Source organism: Scyliorhinus canicula, chromosome 10 (genome assembly GCF_902713615.1).
Source record: "Scyliorhinus canicula chromosome 10, sScyCan1.1, whole genome shotgun sequence".
NCBI lineage: Eukaryota > Metazoa > Chordata > Chondrichthyes > Carcharhiniformes > Scyliorhinidae > Scyliorhinus > Scyliorhinus canicula.
Window position 1 is genome coordinate 169,783,590 of NC_052155.1, and position 26,784 is coordinate 169,810,373.

The 26,784-nt window shown below is 48.0% G+C and overlaps 1 protein-coding gene across 4 annotated transcripts in view; it reads right to left on the minus strand.

Moving 5' to 3' along the window:
• The window catches only part of LOC119972768 (sorting nexin-31-like), a 149,741-nt gene that overhangs the window by 76,245 nt on the left and 46,712 nt on the right, over positions 1-26,784 (minus strand). For 3 of the 4 annotated variants that reach the window (XM_038810109.1, XM_038810112.1, XM_038810110.1), the window contains exons 5-7: positions 26,528-26,638; positions 16,337-16,427; positions 4,521-4,608 (exon numbers count right to left, since the gene is read on the minus strand). In XM_038810109.1, coding sequence (XP_038666037.1) covers positions 4,521-4,608; positions 16,337-16,427; positions 26,528-26,638 — 290 coding nt within the window. The remainder of the gene's footprint in view (positions 1-4,520; positions 4,609-16,336; positions 16,428-26,527; positions 26,639-26,784) is intronic. The other variant, XM_038810113.1, reaches the window with a different exon arrangement.

The window sequence follows — 26,784 nt, forward strand, 5'->3', positions numbered from 1 at the left end:
AAGGCGAGCAGGATGTTGGCGCATCAGCTCCGTAGGCGAGATGCGGCTAAGGAAATTGGTGGAGTGACGGCTAGGGGTGGGAATGTAGTGCAGAAGGGGACAGAAGTAAATGGGGTCTTTAGGGACTTCTACGAGGAACTGTACCGGTCGGAACCGGATGGGGAGAGGGGGGATGGAGAGCTTCATGAACAGGCTATGTTTCCCAAGGGTTCAAGAGGAGCTGGTAGAGGGGCTGGGGGCGCCGATAGAGTTAGAGGAGCTAGTCAGGGGGATTGGACAAATGCAGTCAGGTAAGGCGCTGGGGCCGGACGGGTTCCCGGTGGAATTTTATAAAACGTATGCAGATCTGGTGGGCCCCCTGTTGGTGCAAGCTTTCAATGAGGCATGGGAGGGGGGGGCTTTTCCCCCGACGATGTCGCGGGCACTGATCTCTCTGATCCTGAAGCGGGATAAGGACCCCTTGCAGTGTGGATCATACAGGCCTATCTCGCTCCTCAATGTTGACGCTAAGTTGCTGGCGAAGATCCTGGCCACCAGGATAGAGGACTGTGTGCCAGGGGTGATACACGAGGATCAGACAGGATTTGTCAAGGGACGGCAGCTCAACACGAATGTGCGGAGACTGCTAAATGTTATTATGATGCCGGCAGTGGAAGGGGAGGCGGAGATAGTGGTGACGTTGGATGCAGAGAAAGCGTTTGATAGAGTTGAGTGGGGGTACCTGTGGGAGGTGCTGGAGCGATTCGGGGAGGGATTCATCAAATGGGTGAGGCTGCTCTACGCGGCTCCGATGGCAAGAGTAGTTACCAATGAAAGGAGATCAGAGTACTTTAGGCTCTACCGTGGGACCAGGCAGGGGTGTCTCCTGTCCCCCTTGCTCTTTGCACTGGCGATTGAAGCTTTGGTTATGGCGTTGAGGGAGTCAGGGAGATGGAGGGGTCTGGTGCGGGGTGGGGAGGAACATCGTGTATCGCTGTATACGGACGACCTGCTGTTGTATGTGGCGGATCCAGAAGGGGGCACGCCGGGGGTGATGGAGCTGTTAGCGGAATTTGGGGGCTTCTCGGGCTATAAGTTAAATTTAGGCAAGAGCGAGGTATTTGTAGTACACCCGGGTGATCAGATGGGGGGGGAATTGGGAGACTCCCATTTAAGAGGGCAGTGAAGAGTTTCAGATACCTGGGGGTGCAGGTGGCCAGGAGTTGGGGGATTCTCCATAAGCTTAAATTTTACCAGGCTGGTGGAGCAGATGGAGGAGGAATTTAAAAGGTGGGACATGGTGCCGCTATCATTGGCGTCAAAATGATGGTGCTCCCGAGGTTCTTGTTCCTTTTTCAGTGTTTGCCCATCTTTATCCCTAGGGCCTTTTTTAGAAGGGTGACCAGCAGCATCATGAGCTTTGTTTGGGCGCATGGGACCCCGAGGGTGAAGAGGGTCTTCTTGGAGCGGGGTAGAGATTTGGGGGGGGGGGGGGGGCTGGCGTTACCCAATCTCTCGGGGTATTATTGGGCGGCCAATGTGTCGATGGTGCGCAAGTGGGTAATGGAGGGGAAGGGGGCAGCATGGAAACGGATGGAGAGGGCGTCCTGTGGAGATACAAGCCTGGGGGCCCTGGTAACGGCGCCGTGGCCGCTCCCTCCTACGAGGTATACCACGAGTCCGGTGGTGGCGGCTACCCTCAAGATTTGGGGACAGTGGAGGCGACATAGGGGAGAAGTGGGGGGCTCGATGGAGGCTCCGTTAAGGGGGAACCATAGGTTCGTCCCGGGGAACATTGATGGGGGATTTCAGGGTTGGCACAGAGCGGGCATCAGACAGCTGAGGGACCTGTTTATTGATGGGAGGTTTGCGAGCCTGGGGGAGTTGGAGGAGAAATTTGGGCTCCCCCCAGGAAACATGTTCAGGTATCTGCAGGTAAAGGCATTTGCTAGACGGCAGGTGGAGGGATTCCCTTCGCTTCCCGCGAGGGGGGGTGAGTGACAGGGTGCTGTCGGGGGTCTGGGTCGGAGAGGGGAAGATATCTGATATCTACAAGGTTATGCAGGAGGCGGAGGAGGCGTCAGTAGAGGAGCTGAAAGCTAAGTGGGAGGGGGAACTGGGGGAACAGATCGAAGACGGGACATGGGCTGATGCCCTGGAGAGGGTTAATTCTTCCTCCTCGTGTGCGCGGCTTAGCCTCATCCAATTCATGGTGCTGCATAGGGCCCACATGACTGGGACGAGGATGAGTAGGTTCTTTGGGGGTGAAGACAGGTGTGTCAGGTGCTCGGGGGTCCAGCGAACCATGCCCATGTGTTCTGGGCATGCCCGGCACTGGAAGAATTCTGGAAGAGGGTGGCGAGGACGGTGTCGAGGGTGGTGGGATCCAGGGTCAAGCCAGGATGGGGACATGTGATTTTTGGGGTTGGGGTGGAGCCAGGAGTGCAGGAGGCGAAAGAGGCCGGTGTGCTGGCCTTTGCGTCCCTAGTAGCCCGGCGAAGGATCTTGCTACAATGGAAGGATGCGAGGCCCCCAAGCGTGGAGACCTGGATCAATGACGTGGCGGGTTTCATTAAGCTAGAGAAGGTCAAATTCGCCCTGAGAGGGTTCTTTAGGCGGTGGCAACCTTTCCTCGGCTTTCTGGCTCAACGATAGGGTACGGGGACAGTAGTAGCAGCAACCCGGGGGGGGGGGGGGGGGGGGGGGGGGGAACGATAACTATGTTTGTTTATTTAATTTTAATTTATTTTTAAGTTCTTTTGTTGTTCATTGGGGTTGGGGGGGATGTGATACATGCGTCGGTACGGTCTGGGGGTGTTACAGTTATTATGGGTTATTTTGTTGCATTTCATTGTTTGTCATTATGTTTTATATTTTCTGTAAAAAATTCCAATAATGGGCAGCACGGTGGCACAGTGAGTAGCACTGCTGCCTCACGGCGCCGAGGTCCCAGGTTCGATCCCGGCTCTGGGTCACTGTCTGTGTGGAGTTTGCACATTCTCCCCGTGTTTGCGTGGGTTTCGCCCCCACAACCCAAAACTGTGCAGGCTAGGTGGATTGACCATGTTAAATTGCCCCTTAATTGGAAAAATGAATTGGCTTATCTAAATTTATTAAAATAAAAAAAATAAAAAAAATTCCAATAAAAATTATTTAAAAAAAAGAAAAAGGCGCCCGATCTCGGGAGAACCGATCTTAGAGGAGCCGGGCTTGCCGGCGACTTCTACTTTCCCGCTGCAGAAGAAAATGACATGGGTGTTGGTGAAAACCAGTCTTGATCGCATCCAAACACCTGGCGGAATCACCCTGCCAAACTCGTCAAAATGACAGTGATGTTTTTGGAGAATCATCACTCTGGCTCTGGCCCAGTTTGGACACCTGGCCCAATCTAAACTACCTCTGCTGGAAACTCTATCAAGACTGATTCATCTCTGCATGCATATCCCATCGTGCAAAGTCAATGCCAATGAAAAACTGAATTATACACCATCGGTTTTCACCCCACTGACCTCAGTGAAAGAACATCTTGTTGGACTTCGACTCTGCATCCCACACGGAACAATATTTATTTTCTCCGTGGTCCCTGCACTGTGAATCTTTCTCTTCTCTATCGATTTTTTATTGTATAAATGCAAAGGAGGCGACATTGCAACCCTCCTCCAATGTTTTGAGTTCATCCTATCTAGAATTTGCTCTGGGGTTAATCATAGAAATTGGAACACACCAAAACCAAGGGGTTAGGAAATACGCCACTGCTTATAAAGGGGGAAACAATATAAAACATCTTTCTGTTTACAGATGGGTGGTATGAGGCGAAATTAGCGCTGTTTAAATTAACCTCCTCCTGTCCATAACACCTTATTGCTAGCTTGCTCTCTTTCCTTTTCTTCCCTCTTTAATTGATCACATCTTCCTCTCCCCCACAATTTAGTTTAAAGCTCTCTCTACTGTCCTAGTCATATGACCAGAACACTGGTCCAAGTGAAGACCGTCCCAACAGTAGAGCTCCCGCTTGCCCCGGTCTTGGTGTCAGTGCTCCATGATCGAAACCCATTTTTCTGACACCAAACTTTGAGCCGCGCATTTAACTCCAATCTGTTTGTGGCTCAGAGATTACTGCCTCAAGGTTCTGCTTTTCAATTTAGTCCCTAGCTGCGCATACTCTCCAAATTCAACCTATTTCCTAGTCCTACCTATGTCATTATTACTTATGTGGACCATGAAAGTCAAATAACAATAGCACCAATGTTTCCTCATTCATTGCTAATAAAAGTCATTCATGGGAGAAAACTACACAGGGTAAACAACAAAAGAAAGAGGTTGACTCTACATAGGCACAGCAAGTGCGTCACATTCCATTACATGCTCCCTCTATTATTACAGCGACTTGCTTTTCGCACGGTCCTTGAGTGACTAATGGCCTCACTTCAAGCAAGCATCTTTTTTGCCTTCTCACAGAGAAAGATCAGTACAACAGAAAAATGTCGAAAAGGAACAGGCGCTTTAAAAAATTTCAGTCAACGAAAATATGCTTCACTCACCTTTTCCTGATCATTATTCTGCAGTTCTCGTCCTGCAAGCTCCATAGACTCACATATGGCAGTTCAAATCCATGCAACCTTTTCAACACTGGCCCAAGAAATAGACAACATAAATTCATCATAAATACTCTTGGAAATCTCCATTTCGTCCTCAAATGTATATTTCATCACATTCAATTTGTTTTAATGGAAGTCGTTACTGCAGGATTTCTGAGAAAGGACTTTCAGGTAGTGGGACTAATAGGACAAATCTTTCAAGGGCCAACGCAGGCCCGATGGGTTCAATGATTCAATACGAAGTCTGCTACGTGCACGTGAGTGGTTTTGTAGACTGTACAGACAAGCTTTATCCTTGAATGTTGGGAAAGTGATCAAGTACACAGATACTGCGCACTTGGGTCACTATCTTACAAAGATGCACACAGTGCCAGGGATTTGCAACTCAGTATGGAGTTACTTACATAATCTGATCCAGACTGATGGCTCAACACTAGTTAATTCTATTCTCTAGTTACTCAGCCAATTCAAGGCAATAAGATCACATTGCTGCCAACATCTGCATACATATTTCAAAGAGAGAGATTTTATAGTCATTTCTAACATGAATTAGGCTTACAGACAAGACCAGCACCCATAGTCAATCTGACTTTGTGCTAGTAAATGTGAAAAGCTGGATTTTGCCTGGACACAATAATTATCTTACCTTCCTGTTGTCTGTGTTTACTTGTTATGACTATAATACAAGAGCCCACGTGAGCTTTTGAGAAAAGTTTACAAAATCGGATTTGCAGGGTTACTGTCCATCTCTGGAAGAATTTCATAAGAATTCTGCATTTATTAACATGTTGCGTATCCTTCTGCACATGAAATGAAATGAAGTGAAATGAAAAGAAAATTGCTTATCACCACAAGTAGGCTTCAAATGAAGTTACTGTGAAAAGCCCCAAGTCACCACATTCCGGCACCTGTTCGGGGTGGCTGGTACGGGAATTGAACCATGCTGCTGACCTGCCTTGGTCTGTTTTCAAAGCCAGCGATTTAGCCCTGTGCTAAACCAGCCCCAATCTTTTTGTTTAAAAGCGTTCGCTCCAATGACAGATCTGTGCATCAATGGCTAGCTCGCATTGTTGTTTGGAAAGAAAGGACTGCCATTGGTCATAACATCCACCCAACGGCTCACCAGCTTTGAAAGTAGGCTGCCACGAGGGAAATAACTCAGGTCAGAAACAAAAGAGGCAAACTAGTAGCGGAGTCAGAAAAAGGTCAATGAGCGTTCAAGACCTTCTACCGGGGGCTGTCCACCTCCAAGCCCCCCCCCCCCCCCCCCCCCCCCCCACAGGGGACTTGGGGATGAAACAGTTCCTCAAATGAACTGGACATACCAGTTATGGGGGAGGATAGGAAGCAGGAGCTGGAAGCATCACTAGAACTGGGAGAAGTCTCAACTCCATGCAAACGGGCTAGGTGCTGGAACCAGACAGATTCCCGGCAGACTTCTACAAAGAATTTGTGGCAGCACTGGCCCCGAACCTGTGGGAGATGTTCAGAGACTCGGCGGCGAGAGACATTTTGCCGCCCACGCTAGCACAAACCTCAATCTCGCTGATATCCAAAAAGGCCATATACCCAAAAAAGGACATGACAGACCCTTTTTGCTACTAAAAGTGGACGTGAAAATACTGGCCACAATCCTAGCCAGGTGACTGGACAACTGCGTACCAGAAGTGGTGGCAGAACACTGAGTGCTGAGCTTGTGGCATTTGAGTGCTACAGTGAGAGTTTGGTGACTGAGGGAGTATAAGGGTTATTTAAAGTCTAGTATTTCTTTTATTTAGTTAATTAACTTAAAAGTTGCTGTTTGGTCTATAAGAAGGTGAATTTTGAATCAGCTTTAAACAAGGTTCTACTTGGACTTACTTGCAGCTGGAGCTTGTTAATTAGTTAATTGCATTAGGCCAGTTTTTAGAAGCTAGAGTCACAGTATAAATAGGGGCTAGATACAGTGCAGACTTTGTTTGCACTGAGTGCTGAGCTTGTGGCATTTGAGTGCTACAGTGAGAGTTTGGTGACTGAGGGAGTGCTGAGCTTGTGGCATTTGAGTGCTACAGTGAGAGTTTGGTGACTGAGGGAGTGCTGAGCTTGTGGCATTTGAGTGCTACAGTGAGAGTTTGGTGACTGAGGGAGTTAGGTGAGGAGGGAGTAAGGTACTCCTTTCATTTAATTTCCTATATTTATCAAAGAGCGTGAAGGGAACCAGGAGTTTAGAGTACAGCTGACTGGGAGCAGAGCCGGAGGGCGGAGGTCCAGTTGGTCCACAGGGCAGCTAATTCTGTAAAGTAAGAGGGGATGGAGGCTAGGGCAGTTGCATGCTCCTCCTGTAGGATGTGGGTGGTGAGGGATACCACTGGTGTCCCCGCTGACTATACCTGCGGGAAGTGCACCCAACTCCAGCTCCTCAGAGACCGTGTTAAGGTACTGGAGCTGGAGCTGGATGAACTTCGGATCATCCGGGAGGCAGAGGGGGTCATAGAGAAGAGTTACAGGGAGGTAGCCACACCAAAGGTACTGGACAAGAGTAGCTGGGTTACAGTCAGGGGAAAGAAAACTAACAGGCAGACAGTGCAGGGATCCCTCGTGGCCATTCCCCTTCAAAACAAGTATACCGTTTTGGATGCTGTTGGGGGGGGATGACCTACCGGGGGAAGGCCCCAGCGGCCAGGTCTCTGGCACTGAGTCTGGCTCTGGGGCTCAGAAGGGAAGGGGGGAGCATAGAAAAGCAATAGTAATAGGAGATTCAATGGTTAGGGGAATAGATAGGAGATTCTGTGGTCGCGAGCGAGACTCCCGAAAGGTATGTTGCCTCCCGGGTGCCAGGGCCAGGGATGTCTCTGATCGTGTCTTCAGGATCCTGAAGGGGGAGGGTGAGCAGCCAGAAGTCGTGGTGCACATTGGTACCAACGATGTAGGTAGGAAAAAGGGTGTGGAGGTAATAAACAAGTTTAGGGAGTTAGGCTGGAAGTTAAGGGCCAGGGCAGACAGAGTTGTCATCTCTGGTTTGTTGCCGGCGCCACGTGATAGCGAGGCTAGGAATAGGGAGAGAGTGCAGTTGAACACGTGGCTGCAGGAATGGTGTAGGAGGGAGGGCTTCAGGTATTTGGATAATTGGAGCGCATTCTGGGGAAGGTGGGACCTGTACAAGCAGGACGGGTTGCATCTGAACCAGAGGGGCACCAATATCCTGGGGGGGGAGGTTTTCTAGTACTCTTCGGGAGGGTTTAAACTAATTTGGCAGGGGAATGGGAACCGGATCTGTAGTCCAGCAACTAAGGTAGACGATAGTCAGGACGCCAAAGCACGTAGTGATGCAGTGGGGAAGGTAACAATGACAAAGGAGAGTACTTGCAGGCAAGGAGATGGGTTGAAGTGTGTATACTTTAATGCAAGAAGCATCAGGAATAAGGTGGGTGAACTTAATGCATGGATCGGTACTTGGGACTACGATGTGGTGGCCATCACGGAAACTTGGATAGAAGAGGGGCAGAAATGGTTGTTGGAGGTCCCTGGTTATAGATGTTTCAACAAGATTAGGGAGGATGGTAAAAGAGGTGGGGGGGTGGCATTGTTAATTAGAGATAGTATAACAGCTGCAGAAAGACAGTTCGAGGGGGATCTGCCTACTGAGGTAATATGGGTTGAAGTTAGAAATAGGAAAGGAGCAGTCACCTTGTTGGGAGTGTTCTATAGGCCCCCCAATAGCAGCAGAGATGTGGAGGAACAGATTGGGAAACAGATTCTGGAAAGGTGCAGAAGTCACAGGGTAGTAGTCATGGGCGACTTCAACTTCCCAAACATTGAGTGGAAACTCTTTAGATCAAATAGTTTGGATGGGGCAGTGTTTGTGCAGTGTGTCCAGGAAGCTTTTCTAACACAGTATGTAGATTGTCCGACCAGAGGGGAGGCCATATTGGATTTAGTACTTGGTAATAAACCAGGGCAGGTGATAGATTTGTTAGTGGGGGAGCATTTTGGAGGTAGTGACCACAATTCTGTGACTTTCACTTTAGTAATGGAGAGGGATAGGTGCGAGCAACAGGGCAAGGTTTATAATTGGGGGAAGGGTAAATACAATGCTGTCAGACAAGAATTGAAGTGCAGAAGTTGGGAACATAGGCTGTCAGGGAAGGACACAAGTGAAATGTGGAACTTGTTCAGGGATCAGGTACTGCGTGTCTTTGATATGTATGTCCCTGTCAGGCAGGGAAGAGATGGTCGAGTGAGGGAACCATGGTTGACAAGAGAGGTTGAATGTCTTGTTAAGAGGAAGAAGGAGACTTATGTAAGGCTGAAGAAACAAGGTTCAGACAGGGCGCTGGAGGGATACAAGATAGCCAGGAGGGAACTGAAGAAAGGGATTAGGAGAGCTAAGAGAGGGCATGAAAAATCTTTGGCGGGTAGGATCAAGGAAAACCCCAAGGCCTTTTACACATACGTGAGAAATATGAGAATGACTAGAGTGAGAGTAGGTCCGATTAAGGACAGTAGCGGGAGATTGTGTATTGAGTCTGAAGAGATAGGAGAGGTCTTGAACAAGTATTTTTCTTCAGTATTTACAAATGAGAGGGGCCATATTGTTGGAGAGGACAGCGTGAAGCAGACTGATAAGCTTGAGGAGATACTTGTCAGGAAGGAAGATGTGTTGCGCGTTTTGAAAAACTTGAGGATAGACAAGTCCCCCGGGCCTGACGGGATATATCCAAGGATTCTATGGGAAGCAAGAAATGAAATTGCAGAGCCGTTGGCAATGATCTTTTCGTCCTCGCTGTCAACAGGGGTGGTACCAGAGGATTGGAGAGTGGCGAATGTCGTGCCCCTGTTCAAAAAAGGGAATAGGGATAACCCTGGGAATTACAGGCCAGTTAGTCTTACTTCGGTGGTAGGCAAAGTAATGGAAAGGGTACTGAGGGATAGGATTTCTGAGCATCTGGAAAGGCATTGCTTGATTAGGGATAGTCAGCACGGATTTGTGAGGGGTAGGTCTTGCCTTACAAGTCTTATTGAATTCTTTGAGGAGGTGACCAAGCATGTGGATGAAGGTAAAGCAGTGGATGTAGTGTACATGGATTTTAGTAAGGCATTTGATAAGGTTCCCCATGGTAGGCTTATGCAGAAAGTAAGGAGGCATGGGATAGTGGGAAATTTGGCCAGTTGGATAACAAACTGGCTAACCGATAGAAGACAGAGAGTTGTGGTGGATGGCAAATATTCAGCCTGGAGCCCAGTTATCAGTGGCGTACCGCAGGGATCAGTTCTGGGTCCTCTGCTGTTTGTGATTTTCATTAACGACTTGGATGAGGGAGTTGAAGGGTGGGTCAGTAAATTTGCAGATGATACGAAGATTGGTGGAGTTGTGGATAGTGAGGAGGGCTGTTGTCGGCTTCAAAGAGACATAGATAGAATGCAGAGCTGGGCTGAGAAGTGGCAGATGGAGTTTAACCCTGACAAGTGTGAGGTTGTCCATTTTGGAAGGACAAATCTGAATGCGGAATACAGGGTTAATGGTAGGGTTCTTGGCAATGTGGAGGAGCAGAGAGATCTTGGGGTCTATGTTCATTGTTCTTTGAAAGTTGCCACTCAAGTGGATAGAGCTGTGAAGAAGGCCTATGGTGTGCTAGCGTTCATTAGCAGAGGGATTGAATTTAAAGAGCCGTGAGGTGATGATGCAGCTGTACAAAACCTTGGTCAGGCCACATTTGGAGTACTGTGTGCAGTTCTGGTCACCTCATTTTAGGAAGGATGTGGAAGCTTTGGAAAAGGTGCAGAGGAGATTTACCAGGATGTTGCCTGGAATGGAGAGTAGGTCATACGAGGAAAGATTGAGGGTGCTGGGCCTTTTCTCATTGGAACGGAGAAGGATGAGGGGCGACTTGATAGAGGTTTATAAGATGATCAGGGGAATAGATAGAGTAGATAGTCAGAGACTTTTTCCCCGGGTGGAACACACCATTACAAGGGGACATAAATTTAAGATAAATGGTGGAAGATATAGAGGGGATGTCAGAGGTAGGTTCTTTACCCAGAGAGTAGTGGGGGCATGGAATGCACTGCCTGTGGTAGTAGTTGAGTCGGAAAATTTATGGACCTTCAAACGGCTATTGGATAGGTACTTGGATTAGGGTAGAATAAGGGAGTGTAGGTTAACTTCTTAAGAGCAGCACGGTAGCATTGTGGATAGCACAATTGCTTCACAGCTCCAGGGTCCCAAGTTCGATTTCGACTTGGGTCACTGTCTGTGTGGAGTCTGCACATCCTCCCAGTGACTGCGTGGGTTTCCTCCGGGTACTCCGGTTTCCTCCCACAGTCCAAAGATGTGCAGGTTGGGTGGATTGGCCATGACAAATTGTCCAAAATTCTATGATTAACCTAGGACAAAAGTTCGGCGCAACATCGTGGGCCGAAGGGCCTGTTCTGTGCTGTATTTCTCTATCTATCTCTCTAACACCAGATGGACATCGTCAAGGGTAGCCAGCTAACACCGAACATCCGGCACCTGCTGAACACGAGAAAAACCCCACCCAGGGGAGGGAACACCAGGAGGCGATCATCTCCCTGAACGCAGTAAAGGCCTTTGACAGAGTCGAATGCAGGTATCTCATACAGAGGTACGGGAGCAATTTGGGCTTGGAACGGGGTTCATCACCTGGGTGAAACTCCTGTACAGCACCCATGGCGAACGTCTGGATGAATACCACCAGCTCTAAGTATTTCCAGCTGCACAGAGGCACAAGGCAGGGATGCCCGCTGTCCCCGCTACTGTTTGCCCTAGCAATCGCACTAAGAGCGGCAAGGAACTGGAAAGGGATCCGAAGAAGAGGCAGAGAGTACAGGGCGTCGCTCTATGCAGATGGCCTGTGACTCTATGTCGCAGACTCACAAAGCAGCATGGAGCGAATCATGACACTCCTGAAAGAGATTGGAACCTTCTCAGGCTACAAACTCAATCTGATCAAAAGTGAGGTCTTCCTGATGAGGTCGCAAGGGAGTTTGGGGGGGGGGGGGGGGGGGCAGAGCTGGAGGAAACATGCCGGAAACAAATCTCGCTACCTGGGGATCTGCATTGCGCATGAATCGACACGGATCCACAAGTAGAACTAACTAGCCTGGTTGAGGAAGTTAAAAGGACCTGCAAAAGGTGGGACACACTCGCTCTCCCTGGCAGGGAGGGTGCAGACGATCAAGATGAATGTACTGCCCAGGTTCCTCTTCCTGTTCAGATCCATACCAATATACATTCCCAAGGCCATTTGGCTGAGATGAGTGTGAGGTCAGGTGTAATGCCTGGATCTGGTATGTCTCTCTTGTGGGGACCATGACAGATTCAATTTGAATTGGTTTTTGGAGCAGGCAAGCAGCTGGATTAGGGGTTTGCCCCTGTCCACTCTGTGCTTTGGCTTTGTAACTCTGATAAAGAAAATAAAATACATCCCCAAAGCTGTGATGTTCTTGTCGGATGGCCTGATTTATATTACAAGAACACATGTAGCTAAAGCTATAAACGATTTATTAACATTAACTGTAGGTCAAATAGATACAAAACAACAGACAAATAATAGTGTGAACATGCACAAACAACCTCTCTCCCAGCTGTGAGGTCACCTGACTATCACTTGTATACTAATGAGACTCCTAATGGTCAGTCGGTGAATTACAACACAACCATGATATTACTACAAAGGCATTTTTCAACTCAGTGGAAAAATCATAGCGTGTGGAGGAGAGCGGGGGGGGGGGGGGGGGGGGGGGCTACCCTCAATATTACCACTGGGCAGCAACAGCAGAAAGAGTAAAGGGATGGATAAAGGAATCGCAGGCCGAATGGATAACAACGGAGGTCGGCTCCTGCACAGGAACTCTGTTGGGTGGAGGGCCGCCATCCTTGCCTTTGCCTCCCTAATAGCCTGCCAGAGAATCCTGCTCAGTTGGTTATCAGCAGCACCACCCAAAAGCTGTGACATATCGGAACGGTGAAAATCAAATTCACCATCCGGGGGCCGGAAGGCTTCCACAAAACGTTCCAAGACCTGTTTATAGCCAACGGCCAGTAAGCCAGAGGGAGGGCAGATCAATAGACACAATTCTGGGGGGGTTGGGGGGGGGGGGGGGGGAACAAGGAAGCCGAGAACCCAACCATACCCAACTCGAAACACCACACGTAGCACCATACCACCCCAAAAGGAACAGGTTTGAAGACCCAACGAGCAAAGAAGGCAGGCCAGATAACGGGAAGCAGAGGGGGAAGTCAGGAGCAGGGGACCTAGCCAACACTTGGCAGTTGCTGAGAAATACAAATTGTAACAGATAAATATAGTGAGTGGTAACCCATGTATATAGCTTGTGTATGTTCATGTTCATCTTTGCATTGTATAAAAAGAAAAACCTTAATAAAAAACATTTTAAAAAATTTTGGCCGTCAGACTTGCCGAAGCTGCAGACAGATGCAGGAGCCGGTGTCCTGGCCTTCACCTCACTGATTGCTCAGAGGCGAGTGCTGATGGGATGCAGGTCAGCTTCTCCGCCCCAGTGCGGCTGGGAGATCTGATGGGAGCTCCTATAAAAATACAAGAACTAGGAGCAGAAGGGAGCCACGGTGGCACAGTGGTTAGCACTGCTGCCTCACGTCGCAGAGGACCCGGGTTTGATCCCGGCCCACTGTCCGTGTGGAGTTTGCACATTCTCCCCGTGTCTGCGTGGGTAACAGCCCAAAGATGTACAGGGTAGGTGAATGGGCCACACCTAATTGCCCCTTAATTAGGGGCAGGAGTAGGCCATCTGGCCCCTCGAGCCTTCTCCGCCATTCAAGAAGGTCATGGCTGATCTTTTTGTGCACTTGGCTCCACTTACCCGTATGCTCAACATAACCCTCAATTCCTTTACGATTCAAAAATCTATCTATCTTTGCCTGAAAAACATTCAACGAGGTCAGGGACACCATGAGGGGTTCTACCGAAGATGGCAGTCAGTTAATATGTATTTCTAAGAGCTGGTCACCGTTAGTTGCTAAGGCAACTGTTTTGTTTGGTGCTGTGCACAAATTGGAAAAATAATCTTTTCAAAAAAAACTTCTCCCTGGTCTTCTCCACCCTTGCTTTCTGTTTTTAAAAAAACATTTTATTAAGGCATTTGTGGTTTTATAACAATAAAAAGAGACAAATACAAAAAACATAGTTCAGTGCATACCACATCCCTCCCTCTCCCACTGATCCCACCTAATCTAAACAAAAAATTGCCCAACTCCCTCCTCCCACTACTGAAATGAAGCTGCTGACAGTTTAGTTTCCTCCGCAGAAGTCGACAACTAGCTCCGAACGAACCCTAACGTTGATCCTCTCAGGGCAAACTTAATTTTCTCAAATCTGAGAAACAGCCATGTCGCTAATTCATATCCCTGATTTTGGCGGGCTTCGAGTCCTTCCACGCTCGCAATATCCGTCTCCGGGTTACCAAGGAGGCAAAGGCCAAGACGTCAGCCTCCCTCGCCCGCTGGACTCCAGGATCTTTCCATACTCCAAAAATCACCACCTCTGGACTCGGCACCATCCTCATTTTTAGTACCGTGGATACGACATCCACAAACCCCTGCCAGTATCCTCCAAGCTTCGGGAATGCCCAAAACATGTGGACATGCTTTGCAGGTCCACCTGCACACCTCACACACCTGTCCTCCACCCCAAAACAACCTGCTCATCCGGGCCACTGTCATGTGTGCCCGGTGGGCCACCTCGAATTGTATCAGGCTGCTCCACCCTTACTTTCAACAAATCCGAGGAGCTCGAGGACTTCTTTGCCACCAGATTGAGACCATCTGATCAGCTACCTCTGAAAAATCACTCCCTTTCCTCTACCCCTCAGGCCAAACTTGCTCCTGAATTTGTATTTTTTTGTCTTCATGCCCTATTCTCATTGAATTACCATTCAATTTCCCCTTCTGCTTCCCAGGTTGTAGAATAGCTCAGCTCGGTATACAGCACACTGCTTCCACCAGTTAGCATGCATATAGTTCTGTAGTTACCTTCACTCGATTGGCACCTAATTTCTAGGCATGCCCGACTCTGCTCCTGGCTTGCTTCACTGCATTCTTCATTGAACCAGGGTTGGTCCTCCGGCTTGATGACAATAGGCTCAGGGATATGCCAGGCCATGTGGATGTATATAATTTTGCTGCTACTGATGGCCCTGCAATAAGTGTTCCCCGCCAAGAAGGCGGGGCAACCCAAGCACTTCCGGTGTAAAGCCGACCAATCGGGGACCAGCCAGCATTCACCCGGTTGGGTATCGCCTAGAGCCATGTATCAGGAGTTCCAGAAATAAACCTTTCAGCTCGGTGTGGATTCCCCTTTTTGCAAGCACAAAACTGGTGATGAAGAGTAAACTTAGTCAGTTGTCGACGTTGAGGCCTGGTGGCTCAGCCATCTCCTGGTATTCGTGTTGCAGGTCAGAGCCGGTGTTTATTCGCCATGCTGCTGTTTGGCTGACTGGACGTCTTTGACGTCGGAGTCGAGGATTGGGCCCAGTATGCAAGCATTTGTTTTGCACAAACAGTATCATGGAGGACAAGCTCCATACGGTGATCTCGCTGACCATTTGCAGGATCCATACTTATGGGATTATCCGCCGCTTTATGTACCCGGAGGCACCGGACACCCACACCTTTGACCAGCTCGTGGAGCTAGTCGGTCAGCACTTCAGCCCACCACCATCCGTCATAGTCCTGCGGTATCGAGTTAACACGGCGGACTGCGCCCCGGGAGTCAGTCACCGAGTTCATAACCCGGCTGCGGAATCTCACCAAATTTTGCGAATGTGATACTTTGCTACCTGAGATGTTGAGCAATTGCCTCATCTGTGGCATCGACGATGAGGAGACACAGTGGAGGCTTTTGGCTGAGCCGTCCCTGAACCTCCAATAGGTGCTGCAGGATTCCTATTTGCGGGAGAGCGCGGAGCTTATGATTCAGGAGATGCAGGGCATGGAAGGGAATGCCCTGGGACACAGCCTGACAGATGGCAGGGTCCCACTGCGGGAGCCCTCCCCAGAGTCTGCCAAGGGTGATTCACCTCAGTGTGAGACACACGGCTGTCAGTCCCAGTGCAACCGCAGACAACGGGGGTCCCAACAGTCCAGATGCCTCAGCCGGGGTACGTCCGACAAGAGATAGAAACTCTCACATGGAGGATCCAGAGGAAGAAACCATGATGAAGTTGCATTGCCTGACGGTCCAAGACAGGCCGGCATTCACTCGGTTGGGTGTCGCCGAGGGCCGTGCATCAGAAGCTCCAGAAATAAACCTTTCTTCTTTCACTCAACTCTGTGTGCACTCCCTTCTTATAAGCACAAAAGGCCCATACTGCCTCATGATGCCCAGTTCTGGGCTGCTAGGCGTGTTCTAGGTTAGGTGGGGTTACGGGGATAGGGTGGAGGTGTCGGAATAGGGTGGGTGTGGGCTTAGGTAGGGTGCTCTTTCCACAGGCCGGTGCCGACTGGATGGGCCGAATGGCCTTCTTCTGCACTGTAAATTCTATGATTCGGAATCTATCTCATTTAGCTCAGTGTGGGTGCCACATACAAGTTCCCCAGTGACAAGAGGGTACAAGAAACAGAAAAGGCCATCGATAGCGGCGAGACCGACAGATCCTGCTGACAGCCAATGGTGGGCTGCCTCAGAACACGGATAATTTACCCAAAATTAACTCATTACATTAATGTCTCATCCACAGGGTTATCTTAAAAACCTACAGAAGTAAACTAATTTGAACCTTACCAGAGTATCCTCCATTAGGACGTTCACAGACGAGGTAGAGGGCAAAGTGTTCCAAAAACTGCCTCGACAACTCAACTTTCTGGGCAGCAATCTTAAAATTAAAAAAATCAATTCATCAACAAGTTACTGCAGGGTATCTGGTGTGGAAAACAAAGCAGTATGGTTATCAGGAAATTTACAGATTTAAGATTATTAACCAACGGCGTACATGGAAAGACTATTTATGAAATGAAAATTGCTTATTGTCACAAGTAGGTTAAAAATGAAGTTACTGTGAAAAGCCCCTAGTTGCCACATTCCGACGCCTGTTCGGGGAGGCTGTTATGGGAATCGAACCGTGCTGCTGGGCTGCCTTGGTCTGCTTTCAAAGCCAGCGATTTAGTCCTGTGCTAAACCAGCCCCTACTTATGAAGTAATTCCTTCAGTCCAGCAATGACAGACAGCAATTTGTTTGCTTTTAAACACATTCTTCTCATTATTTCTCCTCTACCCGCACCACCATTCTGAAAGTGTCATTTTGGACTGTTCCTCTGTTGCCATCCGCCCTCAGCTCACTCCCTGAAGGAGCCATTCTCCCCGGCGAGCCGAAACATGGTGCCTCATCAGGCTGCCCAAATTTGGGAGAAGATGAAGAGTGTGATTACCCAAAAATGATTTAATAGCCATGGAGCAAGTTTGTGGTTTTTAAATTTAAAAAAACAAAAATCTTCTTGTTGGCGTCGTTATTTAGGGTAGCAGGAATCATAGAACCCCTACAGTGAAGAAGGAGGCCATTTGGTCCATCGAGTCTGCACCGACCTTCTGAAAGAGCACCCCACCCAGGCCCAAATCCCCAACCCCCCAATCCCAAATCGTTGAACACTTAAGGGGCAATTTAGCATGGCCAATCCACCTAACCTGCACATCTTTGGACTGTGGGAGGAAACCAGAGCACCCAGGGGACGCAGACAAGGGGAGAACGTGCAAACTCCACACAGGCTCACCCGGGCCTGGAATTGAACAGAGTCCCTGTGAGGCAGCAGTGCTAACCACTGTGCCACCCCAGGAAACAAGGGTTGGAAGCTGTGCCTTCCACCTCCAGAAACACATGAAATTTTTTTTTTTGTTATAAAAGATAGAGAATTTATTTCACTATTTGTACTCAATATTTAGCAGTTAATGATCATTTGAGACTTGAAGTTAGCAGAAGCTAGGCTTCCAAAAAATGAACTTGTTCTCTTTAGAGAAAAGGATGTTGTTCAGGGACATAACCCACTTCTTTGAAATGATAAAAAGCATAGGGTATGTATATGTGAGTAGGTTACCATAATACAGGACTGCAGCCTACTGTAAAAGTGCTGACCTGAAGCAAAAATCAAATAAAGAGACATCGCCCCCTCACGCAAAAAAGGGAAAATATGAACAGACATCAGATGACATAGTTGCAACTGCTTTTAACTGCATCCACAAGGAACTTGATGAGAACGGAGTTACGAATAGAACTGATACTCTTAAATGGTTCGGAGAGTTTATCTAGTGAGCTACTGATTCATACAGATCAAAAAGGCAGCTGGGCTGGGAATAGGGCTGCTACAACTGGTTGCAGTGATCAACGTTTCCTCAAGTGTGTGCCCAGCAACCTAAACTTTCCCCATACAAGCCAAGTACAATTTGGCCCCTTTACATTCCTGTGTGTTAAAAAACCCAGACACTCAAGCCTGGGGGCCCTGGTAACGGCGCCGTGGCCGCTCCCTCCTACGAGGTATACCACGAGTCCGGTGGTGGCGGCTACCCTCAAGATTTGGGGACAGTGGAGGCGACATAGGGGAGAAGTGGGGGGCTCGATGGAGGCTCCGTTAAGGGGAAACCATAGGTTCGTCCCGGGGAACATTGATGGGGGATTTCAGGGTTGGCACAGAGCGGGCATCAGACAGCTGAGGGACCTGTTTATTGATGGGAGGTTTGCGAGCCTGGGGGAGTTGGAGGAGAAATTTGGGCTCCCCCGGGGAACATGTTCAGGTATCTGCAGGTAAAGGCATTTGTTAGGCGGCAGGTGGAGGGATTCCCTTCGCTTCCCGCGAGGGGGGTGAGCGACAGGGTGCTTTCGGGGGTCTGGGTCGGAGAGGGGAAGATATCTGATATCTACAAGGTCATGCAGGAGGCGGAGGAGGCATCAGTAGAGGAGCTGAAAGCTAAGTGGGAGGGGGAACTGGGGGAACAGATCGAAGACGGGACATGGGCTGATGCTCTGGAGAGGGTTGATTCTTCCTCCTCGTGTGCGCGGCTTAGCCTCATCCAATTCAAGGTGCTGCACCGGGCCCACATGACTGGGACGAGGATGAGTAGGTTCTTTGGGGGTGAAGACAGGTGTGTCAGGTGCTCGGGGAGTCCAGCGAACCATGCCCATATGTTCTGGGCATGCCCGGCACTGGAGGAGTTCTGGAAGGGGGTGGCGAGGACGGTGTCGAGGGTGGTGGGATCCAGGGTCAAGCCAGGATGGGGACTCGCGATTTTTGGGGTTGGGGTGGAGCCGGGAGTGCAGGAGGCGAAAGAGGCCGGTGTGCTGGCCTTTGCGTCCCTAGTAGCCCGGCGAAGGATCTTGCTGCAATGGAAGGATGCGAGGCCCCCAAGCATGGAGACCAGGATCAATGACATGGCGGGTTTCATTAAGGCCGAGAAGGTCAAATTCGCCCTGAGAGGGTCGGTGCAAGGGTTCTTTAAACGGTGGCAATCTTTCCTCGACTTTCTGGCTCAACGATAGGGTACAGGGACAGTAGCAGCAGCAACCCGCGGGGGAGGGGGAGGGGGGGGGCGGACGATGACTATGTTTGTTTATTTAATTTTAATTTATTTTTAAGTTCTTTTGTTGTTCATTGGGGTTGGGGGGTGGGGGGGATGGGATACATATGGTCTGGGGGTGTTAGTTATTATGGGTTAGTTTGTTGCATTTCATTGTTTGTCGTTATGTTTTATATTTTCTGTAAAAAATTCCAATAAAAATTATATTTAAAAAAAAAACCCAGACACTCAAAGCCAATCGTCTGCACAATCAGACTTGCAGTGCGCCAGACAAACTAAGATGTTTGACAGAAGTCACCCAGTGCGCACCTGTAGATCCAAAGCTCCAAAATGACGTTGCTTATTCACATTACATTCAATTGTATAGGGGCAACGCAGCTGGAAAACTCTATTAAACAAATATTCTTTAGCATTTGATGAGGAAACCAAGAACTATTTTTGGCAGATTATTATTTTTTTTTTTTTTTTTTAAACAGGCACAAAAAGCCTCATCTTCTTCCTCCACAGACAAGTTCCATATCGCACATAATCCAGACATTTCCCAAGTCCCACCCACTAACATCCCATGTGTTGGTGGCTACATCGAACTGAGAGACTCTAAGACCAATTGAAGCAACTCATACGCTACGAAAGCAAAGGGCAGCTATACCTGATTTGTATACCACAGCTCCACATCATTGGATAGTGGCTTTATTCACTCAATTTAATTTGGCCAAATGGCCTATTCTGGCTCTTAATTATGGTGTTATGTTTAAAGGAACAATTAATAGCAACATTCAGTTTATGCAGATAAAGATACAACTCCCAAAAAAAGTATGTGACATTTACAATAGAAACAACTGCTGTGCAAGCAAATATTGTTACAGCCTATTAAGGAGCATCTTCAAGCCCTCAAACCAAAGTGGTATAGCTATTCAAAACAATAGTATCACATTCACGGCCAACCCCTTAACTTGACAACTCGCGTAGCTTCCCTCCTTTCATTGCAACCATCACTGAGAAGGCAATTTTGATCATTTCCTTGTGTTACTCTCCCTACCCATTTTCCGCTTCCCAAACATCCTGTCTGCCTTGGGAAAAACTCTTTCAAATCATTCTTCACTGCACTTGCATATTCCCAAGTTTTGGCCCACAATTCATGTGGCGTTCAGAGTACCCAATTCATTTTTTTTCAAATTAAGAGGCAATTTAGCGTGGCCAATCCACCTACCCTGCACATCTTTGGGTTGTGGGGGTGAAACCCACGCAGACACAGGGAGAATGTGCAAACTCCACACGGACAGTGACCCAGGGCCAGGATCGAACCGGGGTCCACAGTGCCGTAGGCAGTAGTGCTAACCACTGCGTCACTGTGCCACCCCTGCGGCGTTCCAGCTAATAAGTTTCTTACATAAATTTCCTCCTGACCACCTCCGATGAATTTGTCCTCTAAAATCTTCACTCTCTCGCAGACTAGTCCATAGAACCTCTATATAGTGTAGAAGGAGGCCATTCAGCCCATCAAGTCTTGACTTGCCCTCCGAAACAGCACCTGATATAGACCCACTTCCCTATCCTCATAACCACACCTAACCTGCACGTTTTTGGACGCGAAGGGACAATTTAGCATGGCCAATCCACCTAACCTGCAGAACTTTGGACTGTGGTCAATCTCCTGATCTACACAAATGGACTAGAGTTGAAAATCTTTGGGACTAACTGGCTGAACCATCCATTGCCAGGTCTGGCTAGACCATAAAAAATATCAGCATACAGGCTTCACAAGGCAGATTGATTAGAAAGGCCCAGGGCATCCAAGGAGAAATGGGATCCAAAATTGGCTCAGTAGCAAGAACACGGCATGGGGTCACTAAATGCTTTGGAGATGGGAAGGCTGTTTCCAGCTGGGATGTACAGGGTCCCTTCCCTTGCTTTTCATAATAAATATAACAATGATTTTGACATGTGGCGCAATGGTTAGCACTGGGATTGCGGCGCCGAGGACCCAGGTTGGAATCCTGGTCCTGGGTCACTCTCCGTGTGGAGTTTGCCCATTCTCCCCATGTCTGATTGGGTTTTACCCCCACAATCCAATGATGTGCAGGTTAGGTGGGTTAGCCACGCTAAATTGCCCCTTAATTGGAAAAAAAAATTGGCAATCTAAATTTTTTTTTTTTAAAAGTACTTTTATGGGCAAGACTAAGAAATCTGATGATACAATATTTCGTCATTTGGGCAGCACAGTGGCACAGCATTTTTGACGAAACTAAGAAAATTCTCCACTGCACTTGCATATTCCCATGTTTTGGCCCACAATTCATGTGGCGTTCAGAGTGCCCAATTCATTTTTTTTCAAATTAAGAGGCAATTTAGCGTGGCCAATCCACCTACCATGCACATCTTTGGGTTGTGGGGGTGAAATCCACGCAGACACGGGGAGAATGTGCAAACTCCACACGGACAGTGACCCAGGGCCAGGATCGAACCCAGGCCAAAGCGCCATAGGTAGTGCTAACCACTGCGTCACTGTGCTGCCCCTGCGGAAATTCGGCATGTCCACATTAACCCGTACCAACTTTTACAGATGCACCATCTTATCTGGCTGCATCACAGTATGGTATGGCAACTGCTCGGCCCAAGACCGTAAGAAACTACAGAGAGTCGTGAGCATAGCCCAGTCCATCACACAAACCCGCCTCCCATCCACTGACTGTCTACACCTGCCGTTGCTTTGGGACTGTGGGCAGCATAATCAAAGACCCCTCCCACCTGGGTTATGCTCTCTCTGATCGGGCAGAAGATGAACACGCACTAACAGATTCAAATACAGCGTCATCCGCACTGTTCCCAGACTCCTGAATGACCATCTTAAGGACTGAACTGATCTCTCTACACATCTTCTTTACAGTTGTAGCACGGTATTCCATACACTTCAACCGATGTCTATGTCTTTGTATTTACAATGAGTATTTATTGTATGTCCTATGTTTTTCATGTATAGAACAATCTGCCTGGTCTGTACTCAGAACAATACTTTTCACCGTACTTTGATACACGTGATAATAAATCCAAATCTCACAGCGTCAGGAGCCCGGGTTCAATTCCAGCCTTGGGTGGCTGTCTGTGTGGAGTTTTCACTTTCTCCCACGCGTCTGCGTGGGTTTCCTCCCACAGTACAAAGATATGCAAGTGAAGGGAATTGGCCATGATAAAATTGCCCCTTACTGCAGGTTAGGTGGGGTTACGCGATAGGAAGTGGGCCTAGGAAGGATGCTCTTTCGGACTGTCGGTACAGACTCAATGGGCTCCTTCTGCACTCTAGGGATTCTGAGGTTAATACAGGTACTAATAATCATACTACTACTACTACCACTACCGCAGGTAGTGAGGAAGAAAGCTGTAGATTGTAGAAAGATAACAATGGACTGGTCAGATGCAGAGAAAAGTGGTAAATGGAATTTTAAAAAAAATATATAAAGTTAGAGAACCCAAATTCTTTTTTTCCCCAATTAAGGGGGAATTTAGCATATCCAATTCACCTACCAGGCACATCTTTGGGTTGTGGGAGAGAGACCCATGTAGACACGGGGAGAATGTGCAAACTCCACACAGACAGTCATCCGGGGCCGAGAACCCAGATCCTCGGCACCGAGGCAGCAGTGCTAACCACTGCATCACCATGCCGCCTCATGGCAAATGGAATTCAACCTGTAGAATTGGGAGGTATTTTGTTTGGGGCGTTGAAACACAGTAGGGAAATACAAAATAAATGGTAGGATACGGAGAACTGGAGGAACCAAAGGAGCTTATAATGAATGTCCAAAGATCCCTGAAGATAGCAGGACAAGTAGATACGGCAATTACAAAGGCATATGGGATGCCTATCTTTATTAGCCACGGTACAGAATGTAAGAGTAGGGAGTTTTTTTTTTTAATAAATGTGTTCATGGGATGGGACTATCACGCCAAGGCCAGCATTCATTGCCTGACCCCAATTGCCCTTGGAAAGGTGGTGCTGAACTGCCCTCTTGTACCAGTTCATCTGGTGCAGGTACACCTACTGACATTGCTGCAGGAAGAGAGTGCCAGGATTCTGGGCCAGTGATAGTGAAGGAATAATTATACATTTCTAAGTCAGGATGACGTGCGATGATGTCAGAAGAATTTGCAGCTGGCAAGTTTCCCATGCGCCTGTTGTCCTTCTGGTGGTATAGAGCATGGATTTGAAAAGTACCAAAGGAATCTTGGCAAGTTGCTGCAATGAATCTTGTCGCCGTTTCCACAACACACAGATGATGGAGGGGTGAATGTTTAAGATGATGAGTGGGGTGCCAATTAAGCAGGCTACAGTGTCTTGGATGGCGTCAAGCCTAGAGTGCTGTTGGAGCTGCCCTCATCAAGGCAAGCAGTCAGGATTCCTTCACATCCCTGGCTTTTGCTCAATAGACGGTGGACAGGATTCGAGAGGAGGTTTATGTACTGCGCAATTTCCAATCTCTGACCTGTTCTTGTAGCCACAGTATTACATGGCTGTTCCAGTTCAATTTCTGGTCAATGGTAACCCCCAGGATGTCTATGGTGGGAGATTCAGTAATGACTGAACATCAAAGGGAAATTGTTAAATACTGTTGTTGGAGAAAGTAATTGCCTTGTTTAGCACAAATGTTACCTGCCATTTATTGTCCCACGTTTCTCTAGCAGGCAAGAATGTGAGGAATTGCAAATCATACTGAACATGGTGCAGACCTCAATGAACAACCCCCATTTATGACTTCATTTGAACACAGGTCATTTATGAAGCAGCTAAAAATGGTTGGACCATCCCTTGTTTTAAAAAAAATGATGACACCATCCTTTTTATATAAAAAAACATTTTATTAAGGCCCTTACGGTTTTAGAATAACAAAAGACGCAAGTGCAGATATGAACATAGTTCAATGCGTAACACACCCCTCCATCTCCCACAGTTCTCGCCTAAGCTAGACCGACATAGTCTAACTCCCTCCCCCCTAGCCCCCTAACCAACCCCACCCCCATAGTGAATCTGCAGATGGTTCAATTTTCTCCGATGAAGTCGATAAACGGCTGCCACCTCTCAACGAACCCTAATGAAGAACCTCAGGGCGAACTTGATTTTCTCAAGCCTGAGAAACCCAGCCATGTCATTAACCCATACCCCTGCTTTCGGGGGCTTCGAGTCCCTCCACGCTAGTAAGATCCGTCTCCGGGCTACCAAGAAAGCAAAGGCCAAAACATCAGCCTCTCTCACCCCCTGGACTCCCGGGTCTTCCGACACTCCAAAAATTGCCATCTCTGGACTCAGTGCCACCCTCACCTTCCTTTAACACCCTGGACAAATCCCTGCCAGAATCCCCTGACCTTCGGGCATGCCCAAAACATGTGGACATGATTCGCAGGCCCTTCCGCACCTCACCCACACCCGTCCTCTATCCCAAAAAACCTGCTCATCCGGGCCACTGTCATGTGTGCCCAGTGGGCCACCTTGAATTGTATCAGGCTAAGCCTGGCACATGATGAGGATGTATTTACTCTGCTCAGGGCATCCTCCCACAGACCCGCCTCTAACTTTCCCAACTCATCTTCCCATTTCGGTTTTGCCTCCCCTATCTCAGTTTCCTCCCACGCCAGGAGTTCTTGGTAAATTTCCGATACCTTCCCCTCCCCCAACCCGTCCCAGAAACTACCTATGACACCATCCTGAGAACGTTGTGCAACAATGTCCTGGGGCTGAGATGGTTGACCTTCAATAACTACAACCATTGTTCTTTGTGCTAGGTATGACTCAAATCAGAAAGAATGAACCCACCCCTTCCCAGATTCCTATTGACTTCAATCTTGCTCAGGCTCCTTGATGCCACACACAGTCAAATGTTGCCTTGATATCAAGGGCAGTCACCCACACCTCTTTTGACCACGTTTGGACAAAGGCTGCAATGAGATCTGGAGCCAAATGACCCTCACAGAACACAAACTGAGTCGGCTTTGATGAGCAGGTTGTCAGTCAGCATATAGTGTTTGATGACACTTTTTAAAAATAAATTTTGAGTATCCAATTATATATTTTGTGTTGCTAACTAAGGGGCAATTCAGCGTGGCCAATCCACCTACCCTGCACATCTTTGGGTTGTGGGGGTGAAATCTACACAAACACAGGGAGAATGTGCAAAATCCACACGGACAGTGACCTGGGGCTGTGATCAAATACGGTCCTCAGCGCCGTAGGCAGCAGTGCTAACCACTGCGCTGCCGTGCCACCCCCTTATGATGACACCTTCCATTAGCTTGCTGAGGATTTAAAGTAGGCAGTAAGTGGAGAGATTGGATTGGTCCTTTTTGCAGACAGGATATATCTGGGCAATTTTCCACATTGTCTGGTGCATATCAATGTTGCAGCTGTACTAAAAAAGCTTGGCCAGGTGCCAACAGTGCTACAGCCAGGATGCTCTGCAGGCCCCTAGTCTGTGCTGTATGGCTTCAAAATAGAGAGTGGAACAAAATGCTAGTTAGAGTGGTATATACAGTTGTGATCGCTGCATTACAGAAAGGATATGTTTACACTAGGTGGGATACAAGGATATATGGGGATGGTGCCAATCATTTTTCTCCTTTATATTCTTTCATGGGATGTGGGCGTCACAGCATTTATTTTCCATCCCTAATGGCCCTTGAAAAGAAGGAATTTTAGCTATGAAAAAATATTGGATAGGCGGGGCTTTGTATTCTGGAACAGGACACTGAGGGTATATTTAATGGCGATGTATAAAATGATGAGGGGCCTAGACAAAGTAGGTAGGAAGGCCCTTTATCCATTAGCAGAGAGGTCAATAGCCATGGAGCACAGCTTTCAAGCAATCTGTAGAAGCATTAGAGGGTAATGTTCTTTCAGCAAGTTGGTGGGGAGGGGTTTTGGAATTAATTGCTTGTAAAAGAACAGGAGAGGAGCAAACCCTCCGCACATTTAAGAAGTATTTGGATATATACTTAAGTGCCACAACATACAAGGCTTCAGACCAAGATCTAGAAAATTTAATTTGGCTGGATAGTTTTCTTTTAAAAAAGCTAACACAAACATGATGGGATGAATGGCCTCATTCATTGCTGTAAATGTTCTATGTATCCTTTTGCCTCACAAACAGCAATAGCCGGATAATCTGTTTGAAGTGCTAGTTGAGACAATTCCCTTGTTTTCCTCTGAAGTCCTGCCGTATTTTACATCAACAAGAGGGAGAAGGCAGGGCCTTCTTTTCATCTGACACGCTCTCAACATAGACCAGGGAGGTGGCGGGTTCTTTTTTTGCTCTACAAGTACAGGTGTGAGACTTGGTAAACCAATTGCCTGGCTCTCGTCAGTTAAACAATGTGCACAGATTGTCGAGAGGTCTGGAGGGGGGGAAGAAGAGGAGGAAAATGTACCTCTAACATCCTGTCTGCTGAGTGAGATGCGTGGGTGTCAATCATCAGGCTTTTCCCATCGGCAAGAAGAATCTCCAAGAGAATATCTCGTGCACGAATCTTAAAGGTTTCCTGCAACACATTATCGTATTTTATAAAAAGCAATAGTTCAGTGGTGTTTCCTGCATGAAGGAGCAGAACATGGTTTTCACATCTGGTAGAATTGACTGAAATATAGTTCAGCAAATGTAACAGTAGGAAGTGCACTGGAACATTTT